The 14,680-nt window shown below is 54.6% G+C and overlaps 4 protein-coding genes across 4 annotated transcripts; 2 read left to right on the forward strand and 2 right to left on the reverse strand.

Annotated features, from left to right (window-relative positions):
* J4E90_004487 (uncharacterized protein) lies at nucleotides 1-3,270 on the forward strand (the record flags this gene model as incomplete). Its single annotated transcript, XM_051434052.1, has 2 exons — nucleotides 1-1,662; nucleotides 1,708-3,270. The coding sequence occupies 2 exons, from the start codon at nucleotides 1-3 to the stop codon at nucleotides 3,268-3,270; spliced, it is 3,225 nt and encodes a 1,074-aa protein (XP_051292570.1).
* A 774-nt stretch (nucleotides 3,271-4,044) lies between these two features.
* Nucleotides 4,045-5,427, reverse strand: J4E90_004488 (uncharacterized protein; the record flags this gene model as incomplete). Its single annotated transcript, XM_051434053.1, has 3 exons — nucleotides 4,045-5,073; nucleotides 5,126-5,253; nucleotides 5,307-5,427. 3 exons carry the CDS (start codon nucleotides 5,425-5,427, stop codon nucleotides 4,045-4,047), a joined length of 1,278 nt encoding a protein of 425 aa, XP_051292571.1.
* A 491-nt stretch (nucleotides 5,428-5,918) lies between these two features.
* On the forward strand, nucleotides 5,919-8,639 carry J4E90_004489 (uncharacterized protein; the record flags this gene model as incomplete). The annotated part of the gene is made up of 1 exon (XM_051434054.1): nucleotides 5,919-8,639. The coding sequence occupies one exon, from the start codon at nucleotides 5,919-5,921 to the stop codon at nucleotides 8,637-8,639; it is 2,721 nt and encodes a 906-aa protein (XP_051292572.1).
* Nucleotides 8,640-8,951: 312 nt separating this feature from the next.
* J4E90_004490 (uncharacterized protein) lies at nucleotides 8,952-14,540 on the reverse strand (the record flags this gene model as incomplete). The annotated part of the gene is made up of 6 exons (XM_051434055.1): nucleotides 8,952-10,475; nucleotides 10,524-11,229; nucleotides 11,276-12,043; nucleotides 12,090-12,326; nucleotides 12,373-13,182; nucleotides 14,131-14,540. 6 exons carry the CDS (start codon nucleotides 14,538-14,540, stop codon nucleotides 8,952-8,954), a joined length of 4,455 nt encoding a protein of 1,484 aa, XP_051292573.1.
* Between the last annotated feature and the right edge of the window lie 140 nt (nucleotides 14,541-14,680).

Below are 14,680 nucleotides of genomic sequence, written 5' to 3' on the forward strand. Positions count from 1 at the left end.
ATGGCGTCCGACGGGATGAGCCTTCAGGACAATATTCAGATGCTCGAAGAGGTCCTTCCAGCCATTGATCCCGCTGATCGGCCGGTGTACGAGAACATGCTCCAGACGCTATACCAGCAGCGGTCGGTTGAGCAGCACCGAAGCGAGACCGATGCCCTGGTCACTGCCATCACAGAAAATGGCTTCCAGCCCAACAACGCCATGACCGCATATGGCCAGGTCTTTTCAAACGAGAATGGTGACTGGACACATGCCAACGGAAACAACCACACAAGCTACCATAGCGGCCCGTCATACACCAACGGGTCGTCGTATGGTATGCAAGTACCGCCCTCGCCGCCTCTGCCTGAACCACAACATAGCCGCAAGCGCAGCCTTGGGATAACCGACTACCCCGAAGCCAAGCGTGTCAGCGGGCAGCCTAGTCCGGTAACTCCAACTTCGCCTGTTGGTCCATGGTCACAATCGCTTCCTAGTCGCGAGGCCGCTCGGGTTCGTCACTCTGACCCTATGGACTTTGTCGACCTGACTGAATCGAATCCACCTTCGCCTGGCAATTACGAGATTCCTATCCATGTACATGCGCAACCAGATCCCGCCCCACACTATATGGACCCATTCCCGGAGCTCAACAACTATCAGGGAGGAAGTGACAATGGCGCTATGCTACCAGCAGACGCGTTCAACCAAGAGTTCATGGCTCCGGAAGAGCTTGCTGAGTTTCTGATCGCGCCTAGTGCACCAGGTAGTCATTTCGCTGTGCCGCAGACTTTCCCTTATCAGCCTCGAGCTGAAGCAGATTATCCCGAACATATGCGAGGATGGAGCAGCGACGGAGAAGAGTATGGCCGTTTCCCGCTCAATGTCAATGAGGCGGAAGACATTGAGAAGCTCTTGCAGAGCATTAGTGCTGGTGTTGACGAAGAGGACAAAGAAAAGCGAGCGCCCACTCCCAAGACCATGACTTGTACTTTGAAAGAATATCAGCGTATAGGTCTCACGTGGCTGCTCGACAAGGAGCGCGGCGCGACCAAGGGCAGTATTCTTGCAGACGATATGGGTCTGGGCAAGACCATCCAGGCTCTCGCTCTCATTTGCGCGAATCCGCCCACAGATCCGGCATGCAAGACAACGCTCATCATCGCGCCTGTCGCCCTCATGAGGCAGTGGGAGAAGGAGATCGAGCGTCATATCCATCCTCGCCACAAGCTCAAGGTTCACCTCTATCATGGCAGTGGTAAGAACGTTGATTTCGCTCGTCTTCGCCAGTGTGACGTCGTCCTCACCACCTTTGGTTCCCTGACTTCAGAATACAAGCAAAAGGAGTCTTCCAAAGAGGCGATGGCCAACGACGCAGAGATCCGCAACCCTAGCATGCGCCGCAAGGCCAAGGATAGGCTCGCACTGCTAGGACAAGAGTGCATGTGGTACCGTATCATTATCGACGAGGCCCACAATATCAAGAACCGGAACTCCAAGGCGTCCAAGGCGTGCGCTGATCTCATGGCTAAACACCGCTTGTGCATGACTGGTACGCCCATGATGAACAGCGTTGATGAGCTTTTCCCTCTTCTCCGGTTCTTGAAGATGTCGCCGTATACTACATGGACCAAGTATAGCATGGACATTGCAAAGGCAAGTACAGATGACTCTGACCATTGGGTACGATCTTTTACTAACGAAATCTAGGGTTACAAGAGCACTCAGCCACGCGCGCGGACCGGTGCACAGAACCGTCTTCACATCGTAATCAAGGGTATCATGCTCCGGCGTCGCAAAGACGCTGTCGTTGATGGGCAGCCTGTTTCCAAGATCCCTCCCAAGCACTCTGCCATCGATAGTGTGGAGTTTGAAGACGAAGAACATGAGCTCTACAAGGCTCTAGAAACCAAGTCGCAGCTTCAGATGAATAAGTTCCTTGAGAGGGGTACTGTCACAAGCAATTACGCCAACGTTTTGGTTCTCCTGCTCCGCCTCCGCCAAGCATGTTGCCATCCGCATCTCATCAAAGACCTCAGTCAACCAGCAACCGAGGCTATCGATGAACAAGATCTCTTGAGCCGTGCCAAGGACTTGAGTTATGAGGTCGTCATGCGACTGAAAGCGAATGAGTCTTTCGATTGCCCGATTTGCCTTGATCTCGATCCGAATCCAACAATCCTCATTCCATGTGGACATACCGTGTGCGGTGAGTGTGTCCAGAAGATCATGGATCCGGCCATGCGAACCGCTCAAGAGGGCAATGATGAGGCAGCCCCGGCCTTGTGCCCACACTGCCGTGGCAACATCAGTGCCAAACTGATCACGGACTACAAGCACTTCTGCAAGGTCCACTGCCCCGAGCGGCTTGGATCAGCCGACTTGTCAGAACAAGAGGAGGGCGATGCGCAAGAAGATGACTCTGAGTCTGACATCTCCGAAGACGAGGATGATGCAGTGGATGTTGACAGGAAGGGCAACCTTGCTGGCTTCGTCGTGGACGATGATGAGGAAGACGAATACGTCGCCGATGAGGCGGAAGATGACGACGACGACCTAGGCTCCGCATCTGTATCCAAGTCTAAGACGAAGTCCAAGTCAAAGGCAAAGTCAAAGAAGTCTGGCAAAGGCAACAAAGGCAAGGGCAAGGAACGTGCCAAACCCAAGCTTACTCTTGCTCAGCTCAAGAAAGAGTCTCTCCGCAACAAGAGCGCCAAGAAGCGCTACCTGCGTCGCCTGGACAAGACCTTCATTCCGTCTGCGAAGATCAGCAGGACTGTTGAACTGCTCAAAGAGATCAAGGAGAACGACCCGACTGAGAAGACACTGGTTTTCTCCCAGTTCACTTCCTTGCTCGATCTCGTCGAAGTACCTCTACACCGAGAAAAATTGGCCTACCAGCGCTACGACGGTAGCATGAAGATGGACGAGCGTGCCGATGCCGTAAACGCCTTCATGGATGACCCAAACGAAAACATTATGCTCGTCTCTCTCAAAGCCGGTAACGCGGGTCTCAACCTCTGGAAAGCATCTCAGGTCATTATCCTCGACCCCTTCTGGAACCCCTTCATCGAAGAACAGGCCATCGACCGCGCCCATCGCATGCCCCAGGAGCGTGAGGTATATGTGCATCGCATCATTGTGCCGGAGACCGTGGAAGATCGTATCATTGCTATCCAGGATAGGAAGCGTGAGCAGATTGATGCGGCGCTGGATGAGAATGCGTCCAAGAGTCTTACCAAGCTCAGCGTGTCGGAGCTCAAGTACCTGTTTGGTATGGGTGGTGGCTAGTGTGCGCGAGAAAGCTGCAGACCTCCTCTATGTTTACACAGCGTTCGCGCTATGGTTTCCTTTCGCTCTTTCTATGTTCGATCCATCGTCTTTTCACCACACATGTTCTTTTTCTAACAACATCTGTTCCCCTATTCGCATATTTAGACGCGCAAACACGTGTTTTCGCATTTTTTGATACCCGATCTCGAATGATCAAGGCTTTTACCTTTTCTTCTCGGGGAAATATACATCGGCGTACGAAATGATATGGGTATCTGGCGTTCTGTTTTCTTTCCATGTATTTCATGGCATGTATGGGATGTTTCTTCTCCGTCACGGAGGGGAAGGGAGGGAGGTTAGCAGGATGATAGCGTAATACAGTGTTTTCAAGCAAGGAGTCCAAGTGAGTGAGGCGGTTGAATTTATTTGTTCATTGTAGTGGTGATTGATGGAAACTAAAAGACCCGCCTATGCTGGAGATACCGTGATGCTATGAAGCAGTCGACCATAAAGATGTACATGATAACGCCCAAAACGCTAGAACACCACATACCACTCCTCCGCCACCACATCTTCGTCATTCCCGTCATCCGTTGGAATGGATACTTTCCAAACATCATCGCCCATCCCATATGGTTCCAAATCCTGCAACCGAAAAGTATACCCGTAAACGCTGTCAATCCTGTCCATAAAGGTCCAGAAACTCTCCTTGCCCTTCATTCCTCTCGTATGCATATCCACATCCCAGCTACTCATACTCCCACCTGCCCCACCCCTGCCACCACTGCTACTCTATAGTATAACCTGTCTCGCTTCATCTGGTTTACTCTCACTTGGACAGTACGGACACTTGAACTTATGCCCTCCCCTACTCAGCGTATTCAAACTCACCTCCGCGATGACATGGCCACACGGCATCATCATGGGCGGATTCTTATCGGTGCTCTGCTCCTTGGACACGGGACACACGAAAATGGAGTGGAAATGGTACTGACTCGGCAGCGGAATCTCCACAGGCAGCTCATCCTGCGTCGTCCACTCCGTCCGCTTCTCCTTCATGATGGACTGCATTTTGAGCAGGTAGGGCAGGGCGATTGCGCCGGCAGTGGCGGCGATGAACAAGGGGGAGTCTGCGGAGAGGCCGAGGAGGCTGCAGAACTCGCGGTTGAAAGACTGGGCGACTTCGTCCCAGGCGGTGGTGTTGTAGAAGAGGCGGTGGTAGGGGGATGTGGGTATGTTTTGGTAGAAGGCCATGGCGCCGAGGAGCTGTTGGATCTCGCGGGCGTAGCGCTTTTGGAAGGGCGGGAATTCGCGGCGCGCGTAGGCCCACGCAGCGAGGGGGCCGGTGGGGGGTGCTTCGTCGGATGAGTCGGACATGAAGGAGTCGTCATTGGGGGCGGGGGATGCACTGTCGAAGAGGCAGACGAATTGCAGCCGGCAGAGCTCGAATTCTAGGTTGCTGCCGCGTTCTTCCAGGAGGGCGCTGCGTTCGCGCGCCCATTGGATGGCCGGGGCGAGGTTCTGCTCATGCCGGAGTTGGTGCAGGATGTGGTACATGTCGGCGAATTGCTGTTGCAGTTGCTCTGAGTTGAAGGTGCCTTCTGCTAGGTCTTTCTCCCAGGCTTCGCGTATGTATGGATTCGGCGTGTTGGGCGTGGGTTCGGGGTGGGGTGGCTGTCGGCGCGCTTCTTCGATGAAGGTGGATGCTACCTCGAATTGGCCTTCGCGCAGGAGGTGCATGGCGATGGCACGGTTGATGAGCGAGGGGTGCGAGGAGAGGGCATCGTTGTCGGCGGAGGGGAGGGGCTTGTCTTTGAACTTCTGGAGATAACTGTTAGGTTGGTGGTGTTGATGCGTGGGTCGGGAAGCGCACCTTGTCCAGCGTTTTGCCATACTTGTTCAGGCCAGCGTAGATTGGCTTGAGGTCTTTGTTCACCGCGTCCAGAGACTTCTTGAACGGGTCCTGGAGTTTGGCGAGGGTCACGGGCGCCGTCTTCGCATCTGGTCGCGCAAGTTAGCAGGGTCCACGGCGAGATTGTTGACAGAGTCCGCACCAGCTGCGATCTTAGCGCGAGCTGCCGTCAGCATGTCTATAGCCTTCTGCACATCGTCGATGCTGGTGGAGAGGTTGGCGCTGCTCTCCAGCAGCTCCACTTGCTCGCGGAGGTCGTCCATAGTGATCGGATGCCCGGGGGCAGTGGCTATGATGGTTTGGGGAGACTGGGGGTAGCAGAGCGAGGGTCAGCTGGCAGTGAATAGCTGTTGTCTGGCCAGCAGAGCTCTCTTCCGCTGTCCATGGCCGTCGTGTTGGCGGATTGGAGTTGGCGTCGAGCTCGCGATCGCCGCATGGTCGCTGCAGCCGCGGGCATGACGTGTGGGGGACCAGGCCGACGACGTCCGCGCGCATGATGCATCAGCTCCACCGCATGCACAACCTCCCCTATACCGATGCCCTCTCGCCAACCTGATGCAGCGCCGACCTCGAGACTGCTGGAACCATGCATAAAGTGCCATTCCACTCGCTCCCCGTCACACTGCCGCCCTCGAACCGGTGGCTCGCGCTCGGGCATCGGCGAGACTTTGCGCCTACCTCTCTACGATGAAGAGCTTGCCTTTGCAGCGCCCTGTAGTGTATCCGAAACATACCTCACCGCCTCTAGCCTAACATGGCGCACCCACTGCCCATGTCGTCGCCGCGGACGCACACGGAGAAGGAGCTGCGGGACCAGATGCCGCCCCTGCAGACGACGTCAACCCAGCGCAAGACTCCAGCCCAGTCCCGCCCACAGCCGCTCTCCAAAGCTCCTACCACCGAAATGATACCCGAAGAGGCCAGAATCAAGTCTCCCACGTCGCCTGCCGGACACCAGCGCTTCGTTTTGACCGACGTGGTAGCCGCGCGATACATCGAAGAAGACCCGACCACCTCATGCCATGTCCTCGCCCGTCGCCAGAAGATCGAGGGCTACGAGATATACCTCGTCGAGCAGTGGGCCTGTTCGCGCACCCATCCTACCTTCCTCATCACAACCTATACCGGCAATCCCGAGGACACTGTGCTGGCCACAATCATAAGCGTACCCAAGAATGAGGAGGAATGGTCGCCGCAGATGCGCCTGTACTTCAGGTCGCTGACTGAGTATCATGCGCGGAGGAAGGACACCCCCTATGGCGCCTTGATGGTCACAAACCTCAGTGGTTTTCCGTCGTCCCTGACTGTCATCCCCATCCCCGGAGGCGATCTGAAAAAGTATCGCGAGGCCTTCTTCGTCAACGAGAATCTGAAGAGACTGGGATGTTCAGGTCGGCTGGGCATAAAGCTCACGCCGCCAAGCAGTGCCACGCAAGCCAAGTTCCAACAACTATACCGTACCAGCGAAAAGATCCCGTTCAACGCATCCGTCATTGAGCTTGTGAAGCTCTGTCAAGTGGCACTTGTCTTGTTTGGGAAGCTGGAACCAGAGTATGCAGACGGGCTGCTGTGCGATGTCACGGAGAAAGCTATCAACGACTGGTGGATAGACTTTGGATCTGAGTACTACACAGTGGAACCTCACGATGGCATTCTTGGTCCTACCACAGTCGCTGCTCTGCTGGGTATGCTGATGGGTGCCCGAAACCGACTCAGTGCTTGTAGCGCTGCAGTTGCCAAGGATGTCTTCGACATTGAGGCCACTAAGCGTGGTATCGGACATTTCCAGAAGTCGCAACATCTTCCCAGAACGCGACGCCTCGATCGACACACGCTTGATAAGCTACGAAGAGCCTCAGCAAAGGCAGCGAGTAAAGAAGGCTGGGCCGTTCCCCGGGCTTTCAAATCCACCGTGGCCGAGTTAGGAGGCAAGGGCGGTGAGATGGTCATGGGCATTGTTGGGGCTGGCCAGAAGGACGGCATCGCTGAAGTGGAGACTGTCGACATTGACCAGTTTGTGGAGCTTGTGAGAGGTGAACACGCCAAGTGGTTGTGGCACGGAAAGCCCAGAAAAACTGTATCAGGCGACAGCATGTTCGATCGACTTCCTGGCGGGGAAGCACGCTCAGCCTCCCCAGACAAACATGACCCTGCGCCGAAGCTGGTTCGCCGAGAATCAACGCTTGATCAACAAGGCATTGCGAAGCGCGATACAGGGTCTTCGGAGATGAAGAAGGCAGAAACCTTTTCGCCAGATGGCCAGGAGAAAGACAGCAAAGATCCGTACTCAAAGCGGGCCACCATCAAAGCCAAACTAGAGTCTGGTAGCGGCTTCCATCATATCAAGAACGCCGTGGGTCTGCGCACCCATGCAAGCAAAGTATCGCGAGAAGAACATGGACGACATGTGTTGCATCGAACCAAGAGTGGCACACCACAGTATGCAGACTCAAGAACGTCGATGGACTACTACGAAAGCCAGTCGGACGATCCCTATTCCCTCATGTCGCCTCAGAGTACAATGGGCGAGGAACCGGCCTACACCAAACAGCTCACTGAAACCCCAGGCGACTCAGTGGTGTCATTAAACGACAACAAGCTAGTTGGTGGCCGCCACGCGTCCAACCTACGCAGTTCCATCATCGAAAGCGACGTCTCAGATCAGCCCGATCAACCGCCCACCATATCCAGCTCCGTCGCCGGATCCATCTACCACGGCGTAGACCTCGACCAAAACCTCCCCGTCGACCAAACCGCCCAAGTCCCACCCCTCCTCCGCCGCACCCAATCCGGCACCCAATTCCTCCCTTCCCAACCCGCCCGCAACGAAAACTGGTGGCCCCGCCACCTCTCCTTCAGCACAGCCGAAGAAAGCGTCCTCCGCTGGCCCACAATCAACGCTTCGGACCCCATCATCGACGAAGAAGCAGTTGCAGATGACGCCGACGCCGACGCTGACGACAACAACCTCACTAAAACCACCACAACCACTACAACCGCCGCCCTAACCACCCGCGCTACAACACAAAACCTACACTCCACGCAACTAAAGCGTCTCCACACCCACCTCCACACCCTCTCCACCAAAGACGCCCTCTGGGTCTCCACCGCCCTCTCCTCCATAACCGCCCTCTCCGCCTCCGCAGACACAGATATCCAGACTTTAGAATCGATATACTACCCCCGCCTCGACACGTATCACTCCCTCCGCGAAGACACGCACGCGACTGTGACGAATAACCGCGGTCAGCTTACTGCTAGTCTAAGGGAATTGGGGAACGTGGGCGATAAGCTTGAGTATGAGATTAGTGCGCTCAGGGGCAAGGTCGAAGATATCGAGGATGTGGTGGGCGAGTTTGAGAGGCAGGTTGAGTTTGTGGAGGGGAGGGTGGGGGAGCTGGAGAGGGTGCTTGGGGAGAGGGAGGGGTGGTGGGGGTGGGGGGTTAGGGTTTTGACGGGCGCGGCGCCGGGGTGAGCGTAGCGGGCGGAGAGTAGATGTTCATTTTTTGGTCTGTTTTTTTGGTTCGTTCGCAGGTGTGATGGAAGACTGGGCGTTGGGGGTATACCCGCTTGTTGTAATCTTTTGAGTATGTTTTTAGGGATGGTGAGATGGGATGTATGTAGGAGATTAATTGTTTATTATATAAATCTACAATATCCAATCAGATATTGCGTTGCAACCCATATTCGAAAGAAAAAAACACAAATCGTGTATTGCTGCTCTCACTAGGGTATCACATATCGTCATTCAGCAAATATACCACCCTCACCCCTCCCTTTAGCATTTTTACCTTCCAGCACTCTCCTCCCCGTTCCTAACCCTCTGCCTATGTTCCTCCTCAAGCAAACTCTGTTTCCGCACATACTCCATAACAATATCCTCCTCCGTCCTCTGCTTCTCCAAATTGCTAATCCGTTCACTCTCCGCTTTCTCGCTCTCAGCCAACACTTTCTTTAGTTCTGCATCTTCATCGTCGTTATCGTTGTCTTGCATCGTAATGCGATGAGGCAGTGGAGGAGGCGCAGCCCTTGCATCCATATCAACATCCCTCCCACACGGCTCACTCGCAGAAGGATGAGCGTAAGGAGGTGGAGAAACCGGCGTCGGACCAGAAGCACCACCACCAATAGCCTGACTCATCGCATCCATAACACCGCTTTCCTGCTGTGCGCCTTGCGTCGACGTCGCATATTCATCCGGATGCTCAGCATGAATCTGAGCAAGATGTTTCGACTCAGCGATGATACGCTTGTAATCCTCATCGTCCTCGGTATCGTTATCAGAACCCCATTCCCGGTGATCGCTGTCTCGTCTCGTCCGCTTGCTCGTTTCAGACAAACTCTTTCTGAGCGTTTCTTCAAGGGCTTTCTTCTCCTCTTCCGTCATGTCGGTTTTGCCGGCTTCAGACATGCTGGCTGTCATGGCGCGGTGGAGCGCTGCTTCCTCGTCTTGTTGGGTCGGCGCGCCGCTGCTGGAAGGGGGTGCGTTTTCGAGTTCGGCGATGGAAGCGCGGATTGCGGAGGCGATGAGGCGGTCTTCTTCGGGGTCGCCGCGCGAGGATTCGGCGACGGAGGCGGCGATGGCGCGTTCGAGTTCGCGTTGGTCTTCTTCTTCTTCGGCGCGGAGTTGGGCTTCGAGATCGGCTTGGGATTGTTGGGATGGGGCGATTGACGATGCGATTGATGGGGAGCCTGATGTGGGGGTTTCTTGTCGTCTTAATGCGCGTGTTCGTTCGGCTTCTTGTTGGCGCCAGCTGGGAATCGTTGACCGGATTTCAGGCTCGACACCGCGTCTGCGTGGGGGATCAGGGTATTGGCCTGCTGCGCTGCCCTGGGGAACGGAAGTCGTGTGGGCTGACGGCTGGGCTACTGCACCGACATGTGAGTCGAGTATAGCAGAGCGCTTATCCTTCCTATCCTTTTTCTGCTGTACAAGTGAATGGAGTGAGTCCATTTGCTCTGCTCCAACGTTGCGCTTCTTTTTGATGCCCCATTTCATGTGGCTCCATTTCTTGACGATTACGTCGCGTTCTTCTTGCGTCACCTCGGATGCTTCATCGTAGCCCTGCGCGATACGTGCGGCGATGATGTAGTTCTGCACGCTCTTTCCCTTGCTCTTGACCATTTCTTGGTAGAGTCCTTTCATGGCATAGCCAGGAACCGACCAAGCACCACCCATGACGCGGAATGGTACGCTCATGATACCGCGTCCAACTCCCTTGACGAAGCCGATACCACCTTCTTTCTTTGCGCCTTTGTAAGGATCCGTCACAATACCAGTGATGCCATCATAAAGACCGAAGCCGAATTGCTGTATTGGCATCAGTAAACATCATTTGTAGTGTCATAGTCAACATACCTTGGCAGCGGTTCGCATGCCACTCTGGAAGTCGGTAACCTTATCGACCTGTCTTACTTCTGCTCCGTAGAGCTTCGGTACGTTGTGAAACCCCTTAGCCACATTGAGTGAGAAGTCCATGGGTGACTTGAAGCCAGCGCCAACTATCCTAGCTAGACCCTTGCCAGTGTCTACTGCAGATTCACAATTCTCGGCCATGCTTGGCTTTGGCCCAGTGTTGGATGGCGCTGCAGATCCAGCCACCGATCTGGAGCGACTGCGAGACCGCGATCGCGAGCCTTGGGTAGATTCAGCAAATGCTTGAGACATGAATGATGACCTGTGTGAAGGCGTACCAGGAGAGCCAGGGCTCTTGACTGCTGGGTTGTCCGCCTGTATCCGGGCTAGATCAGCAGCAGCATCGGCTGCCGTTGGTGTTGCGGCCCCACTTCTACTTGAGCGATCGGTAGCATCAGTCGCCGTCCTCGATGTTGTCGGGCGTCCACTACTACTTCCTTCTCCGATCGACGGAGATTCGGTACCTGTGGCCTTTTCTTTGCCTTTCTTAGATCTGGCATCAGGATGTATGTTGAGTAGTTTGAGAGTCTGGATCGGCATATCAGCAACACCCATCATCACTGAGGTTGCTGTGCCCATAATAGCACCAGCTGCGCCAGAAACTGGGTCCCAAGGGCCTTCATCAGGAACATACTCGCGAGGGCGGTATCTACAAGTCTTAGCAAATGTCATAAATCGAGCATGCGATTGCTTACAGCTTCATGTCAGAGAAGTTCACTTCGCCTTGTTGGGCCAGTACAGTAGCCGCCTTAGCACTCAACTTCACGTCAGTGCGCTTCAGTCTCCAGACAGCCGGTTTGTCTGGCATGAGAGCACATCGCAGTTCGTCGTAATTAAGCATCTGATGGAATGACTGAGCTCCCTTCTGTGTGCCGTTTTCCTGTTTGATCTTGTCGCAGAGCTCATGCGCCCGATCGAGTGTTTCCGGTTTGAGGGCTTCGTTGATAGCTCCGGCAAGCTTCTCTGCAGTGAGTTCCTTGTATGGGATCGGATCAGGCCCAGCGCCGGCTCTTGAGACCATGGCTCCCCAGAAGGCTTGATCTCCGAAGAATGGCACAACGACAGTCGGCTTTCCAGTTGCGATACCAGCTGCCGTAGTTCCTGCGCCACCATGATGCACGACAGCAGAAACGCGTTTGAACAGCCAGTCGTGAGGACAATTACCAAGCATGAAGACGCCATCTGGCTTTCCAAGATCATCTGCTCCTAGCCCGCCCCAGCCTTTGGACACCAACGCACGTTTTCCGGTGATCTTCACGGCGTCGAAGATCATCTTGGTCATGGCATTTGGATCGTCCACTACAATGGAACCAAAGCCGATGTATACTGGTGGCTCACCTCCATCGAGAAAGGCTGCAAGATCCGGGGCTGGTGTATAGTTTGAGGCGAGGTTCAGGAAGTAGAAACCCGCGACGGAGATGTGGTGGTTCCAATCCCTGGGTTTAGGAATAAGTGCAGGAGACCTGTGATATGTGAGTCAAATTGTGAGCAGCATTTAAGTATACTCACCAGCAATATGTGAAAGGTACTTTCAGACGCGCGAGCATGGCTGGCGCCCAGACAGCGCTGATGGGATCCAGCCGAAGGCTATCCTTGCGGAACCTGTTGATGACGTCGCCCAAACCCTGCCACGTCAGTACATCGACCATGATATATGACAAGTAGTTGGTGATGGTGGGGTCTGCATTGCTAGACTGGATGTTGGCGAGTGGATGTGGGAACTGCTGTGTAGGCGACCACGGCATACTATCCGAATTAGCAGGTGCACGTATCTGAAGGAGACCAAACATACGTGAACATCATGTGTAAAGGTATGCCCAACTTCTCAGCGCAATGTATGTGCCCGAATGCGGGAGGATTTGCGATTATGGCATCGGCGACGAATGGTTTGCGTAGTTGCTCTGGTAGCTGGTCCTCGATACCCATCCACTCTTCGACTGTCTGCTGGAGCGGATCTACACCAAGACCATTACCCGTCTCTATGCAAGATCTCCATGTACCACTCAGAATCTCTGCGATGCCCTTCCTCCTCTTGCCAATGTCACCACTGCGCAATGTATCGAAGCCAGGCATCAGCCCCGGGTTCTTCACCATGAAAGCCATGAGTTCAGCTGGGTCGCCTCCGATACTGAAGAATTCCAAGCCATTCTCGATAACGAAGTCCTTGAACGTGGGGTGTGTCGCTAACCGCACCCTATGACCGTACGTATCCTTGAGCACCTTGCCCAATGCAACGAATGGCTGAACATCACCACGAGAGCCAACTACTTGTATGACGACGTTTAGCGGAGGTGGAGGTTGCTGGCCGGGCGCACCACCGAGGAACTCTGGGACGTATGGTGGAGGCGGCTCGGGATCTTCTTGCGCGTTTGTGAGTTGACGCTGTATTTGTGGGAGGATGAGCTGTGATAGCGCGCGGCTCTTTTGGTCGATTCGGATATTAACACGTCCGTCGTCAGCGACTACTGCGTTGGTGCCCAGCTCTTCGTTCTCGACCTGGCCTGGCAACTCGGTGTATGCGGGTGGTAGGTCCCCAAGGGTCGGTGCTTCGTAGGCGGGACCATCGTTAGCGCTAGGGTTGTGATGCGAACTAGAGGGCGCGCTACGCATCCAGTCAGTATAGAACTGTCGTCAACCACCAGGTAAGACCAACGCGGGTTGTGTTTGTGTATATGGCTGTGTTGGCGGGGCATTGTCGCGGGGCGCGTCATTGCCCTGCGCGGGGCTACTTGAACTCGCCATGGTGGTTGCAAAAGAAGGCTCAGAAAGAGGTCATGGTAGGTAATGACGAAGCTGCAAGAGAGAGCGTCAGGAAGAGCCACTACACTAAGAATGAGACGTAGGAGCTGCAAGCCTGTATTCCACACGCGGGAGAGCATATGCGCTATGATGCGGACCTCTTCGGACTTCTTGGCGTGTGATTGGCTATGGATAGATCAAAGCCACAAGCGGGGCTTCGTCATCGCTCAGCCCCCGATGCCTTGTTACCTACTCCTGGGGTCCAGTTTGCATGTCACAAATTGCATCTGAAACGATCGACGCTGGAAATGCTAATATAGGCGCTGTTAAGAGTATCAGGCGTCCACCCACCTTCCGCTAATTTAGTTGGCTTGGATTGTTAGGAACCGAATTCACCGAAAACACATCAGTAGTTTGGAGGCCTAGTTGAGATATGACTGAATATATCGTAACGCTACCTGATACCGATGACCTAAAGCCACCTGAGGTCTGCCTCGCCCACTTGCCGAGTATATCGCAGCCCTACTGGTGCAGTCTCAAGCGTATCGGCGCGTACACATGCGTATTCTCGTGTTGTTGTAGTAGCCCACATGGGGTACTCGGTCCACATAGCAACTCAGAAGACCCGGAGCAGCTGACGATGATCCGTAACCATGAGCTTCCACGCGCCGGGCTCGACACCTACAGCCCTGAAGACTGCCCGCTGACAGAAAAGCGCCCATTATCGAAAAGAGGTGCTTGAACCGGAAATCTGCCTGTTCGCACACATAAGTCAGCCTGTTTATCGGGTCATGACGATACACATACCTACCACATATGCGGCCATGCGGAAACGCCGTCCCAAGAACGTTTGCCGTCCGCCTCAGATGCGGTTGACTTTTGCTCATCTTCTTGCTTCTCTGGGGGGTTCTGGTACACCGAAGCCTTGCTGCTAGCAGTATCGCGTTTAGGCGCTGCCGATGTGTCGAGAGCATGTTTCGCAAGCCAGATTAGCTGCTCTGTACGCGTCGTTGCTCTATCGTTGGCGAGGCGCGTGCATATCTTGTTGACAACGCGACCGGTAGTCGTTATGCCCTGCGCAGCCTGCAGCTCGTTGACGGCTCGGTCAACGCACCCGGCGCGGTCGGACGCTGAGCTGGAGCTTGGCCGTAGCTGGCGCTTGATAGAAACTGGTGCAGATCTGGAGACACCACGAGCGGTTTGGAGAGGTAATTTGAACATGGTGACGACGGTGCTGGGTAAAGCGGAATGTTTGTCGATAATGAGATCTTGGAAGGGGAGTTGAGACGCGTCTAGGTACGTGACAACTGCCGGTTAGATAGGAAGAAGAAAGAGAGCAGACAAGGTGAAGAGGTGGTGAA

This window comes from Alternaria incomplexa (genome assembly GCF_024043165.1).
Source record: "Alternaria incomplexa strain BMP 0042 chromosome Unknown scaffold_5, whole genome shotgun sequence".
NCBI lineage: Eukaryota > Fungi > Ascomycota > Dothideomycetes > Pleosporales > Pleosporaceae > Alternaria > Alternaria incomplexa.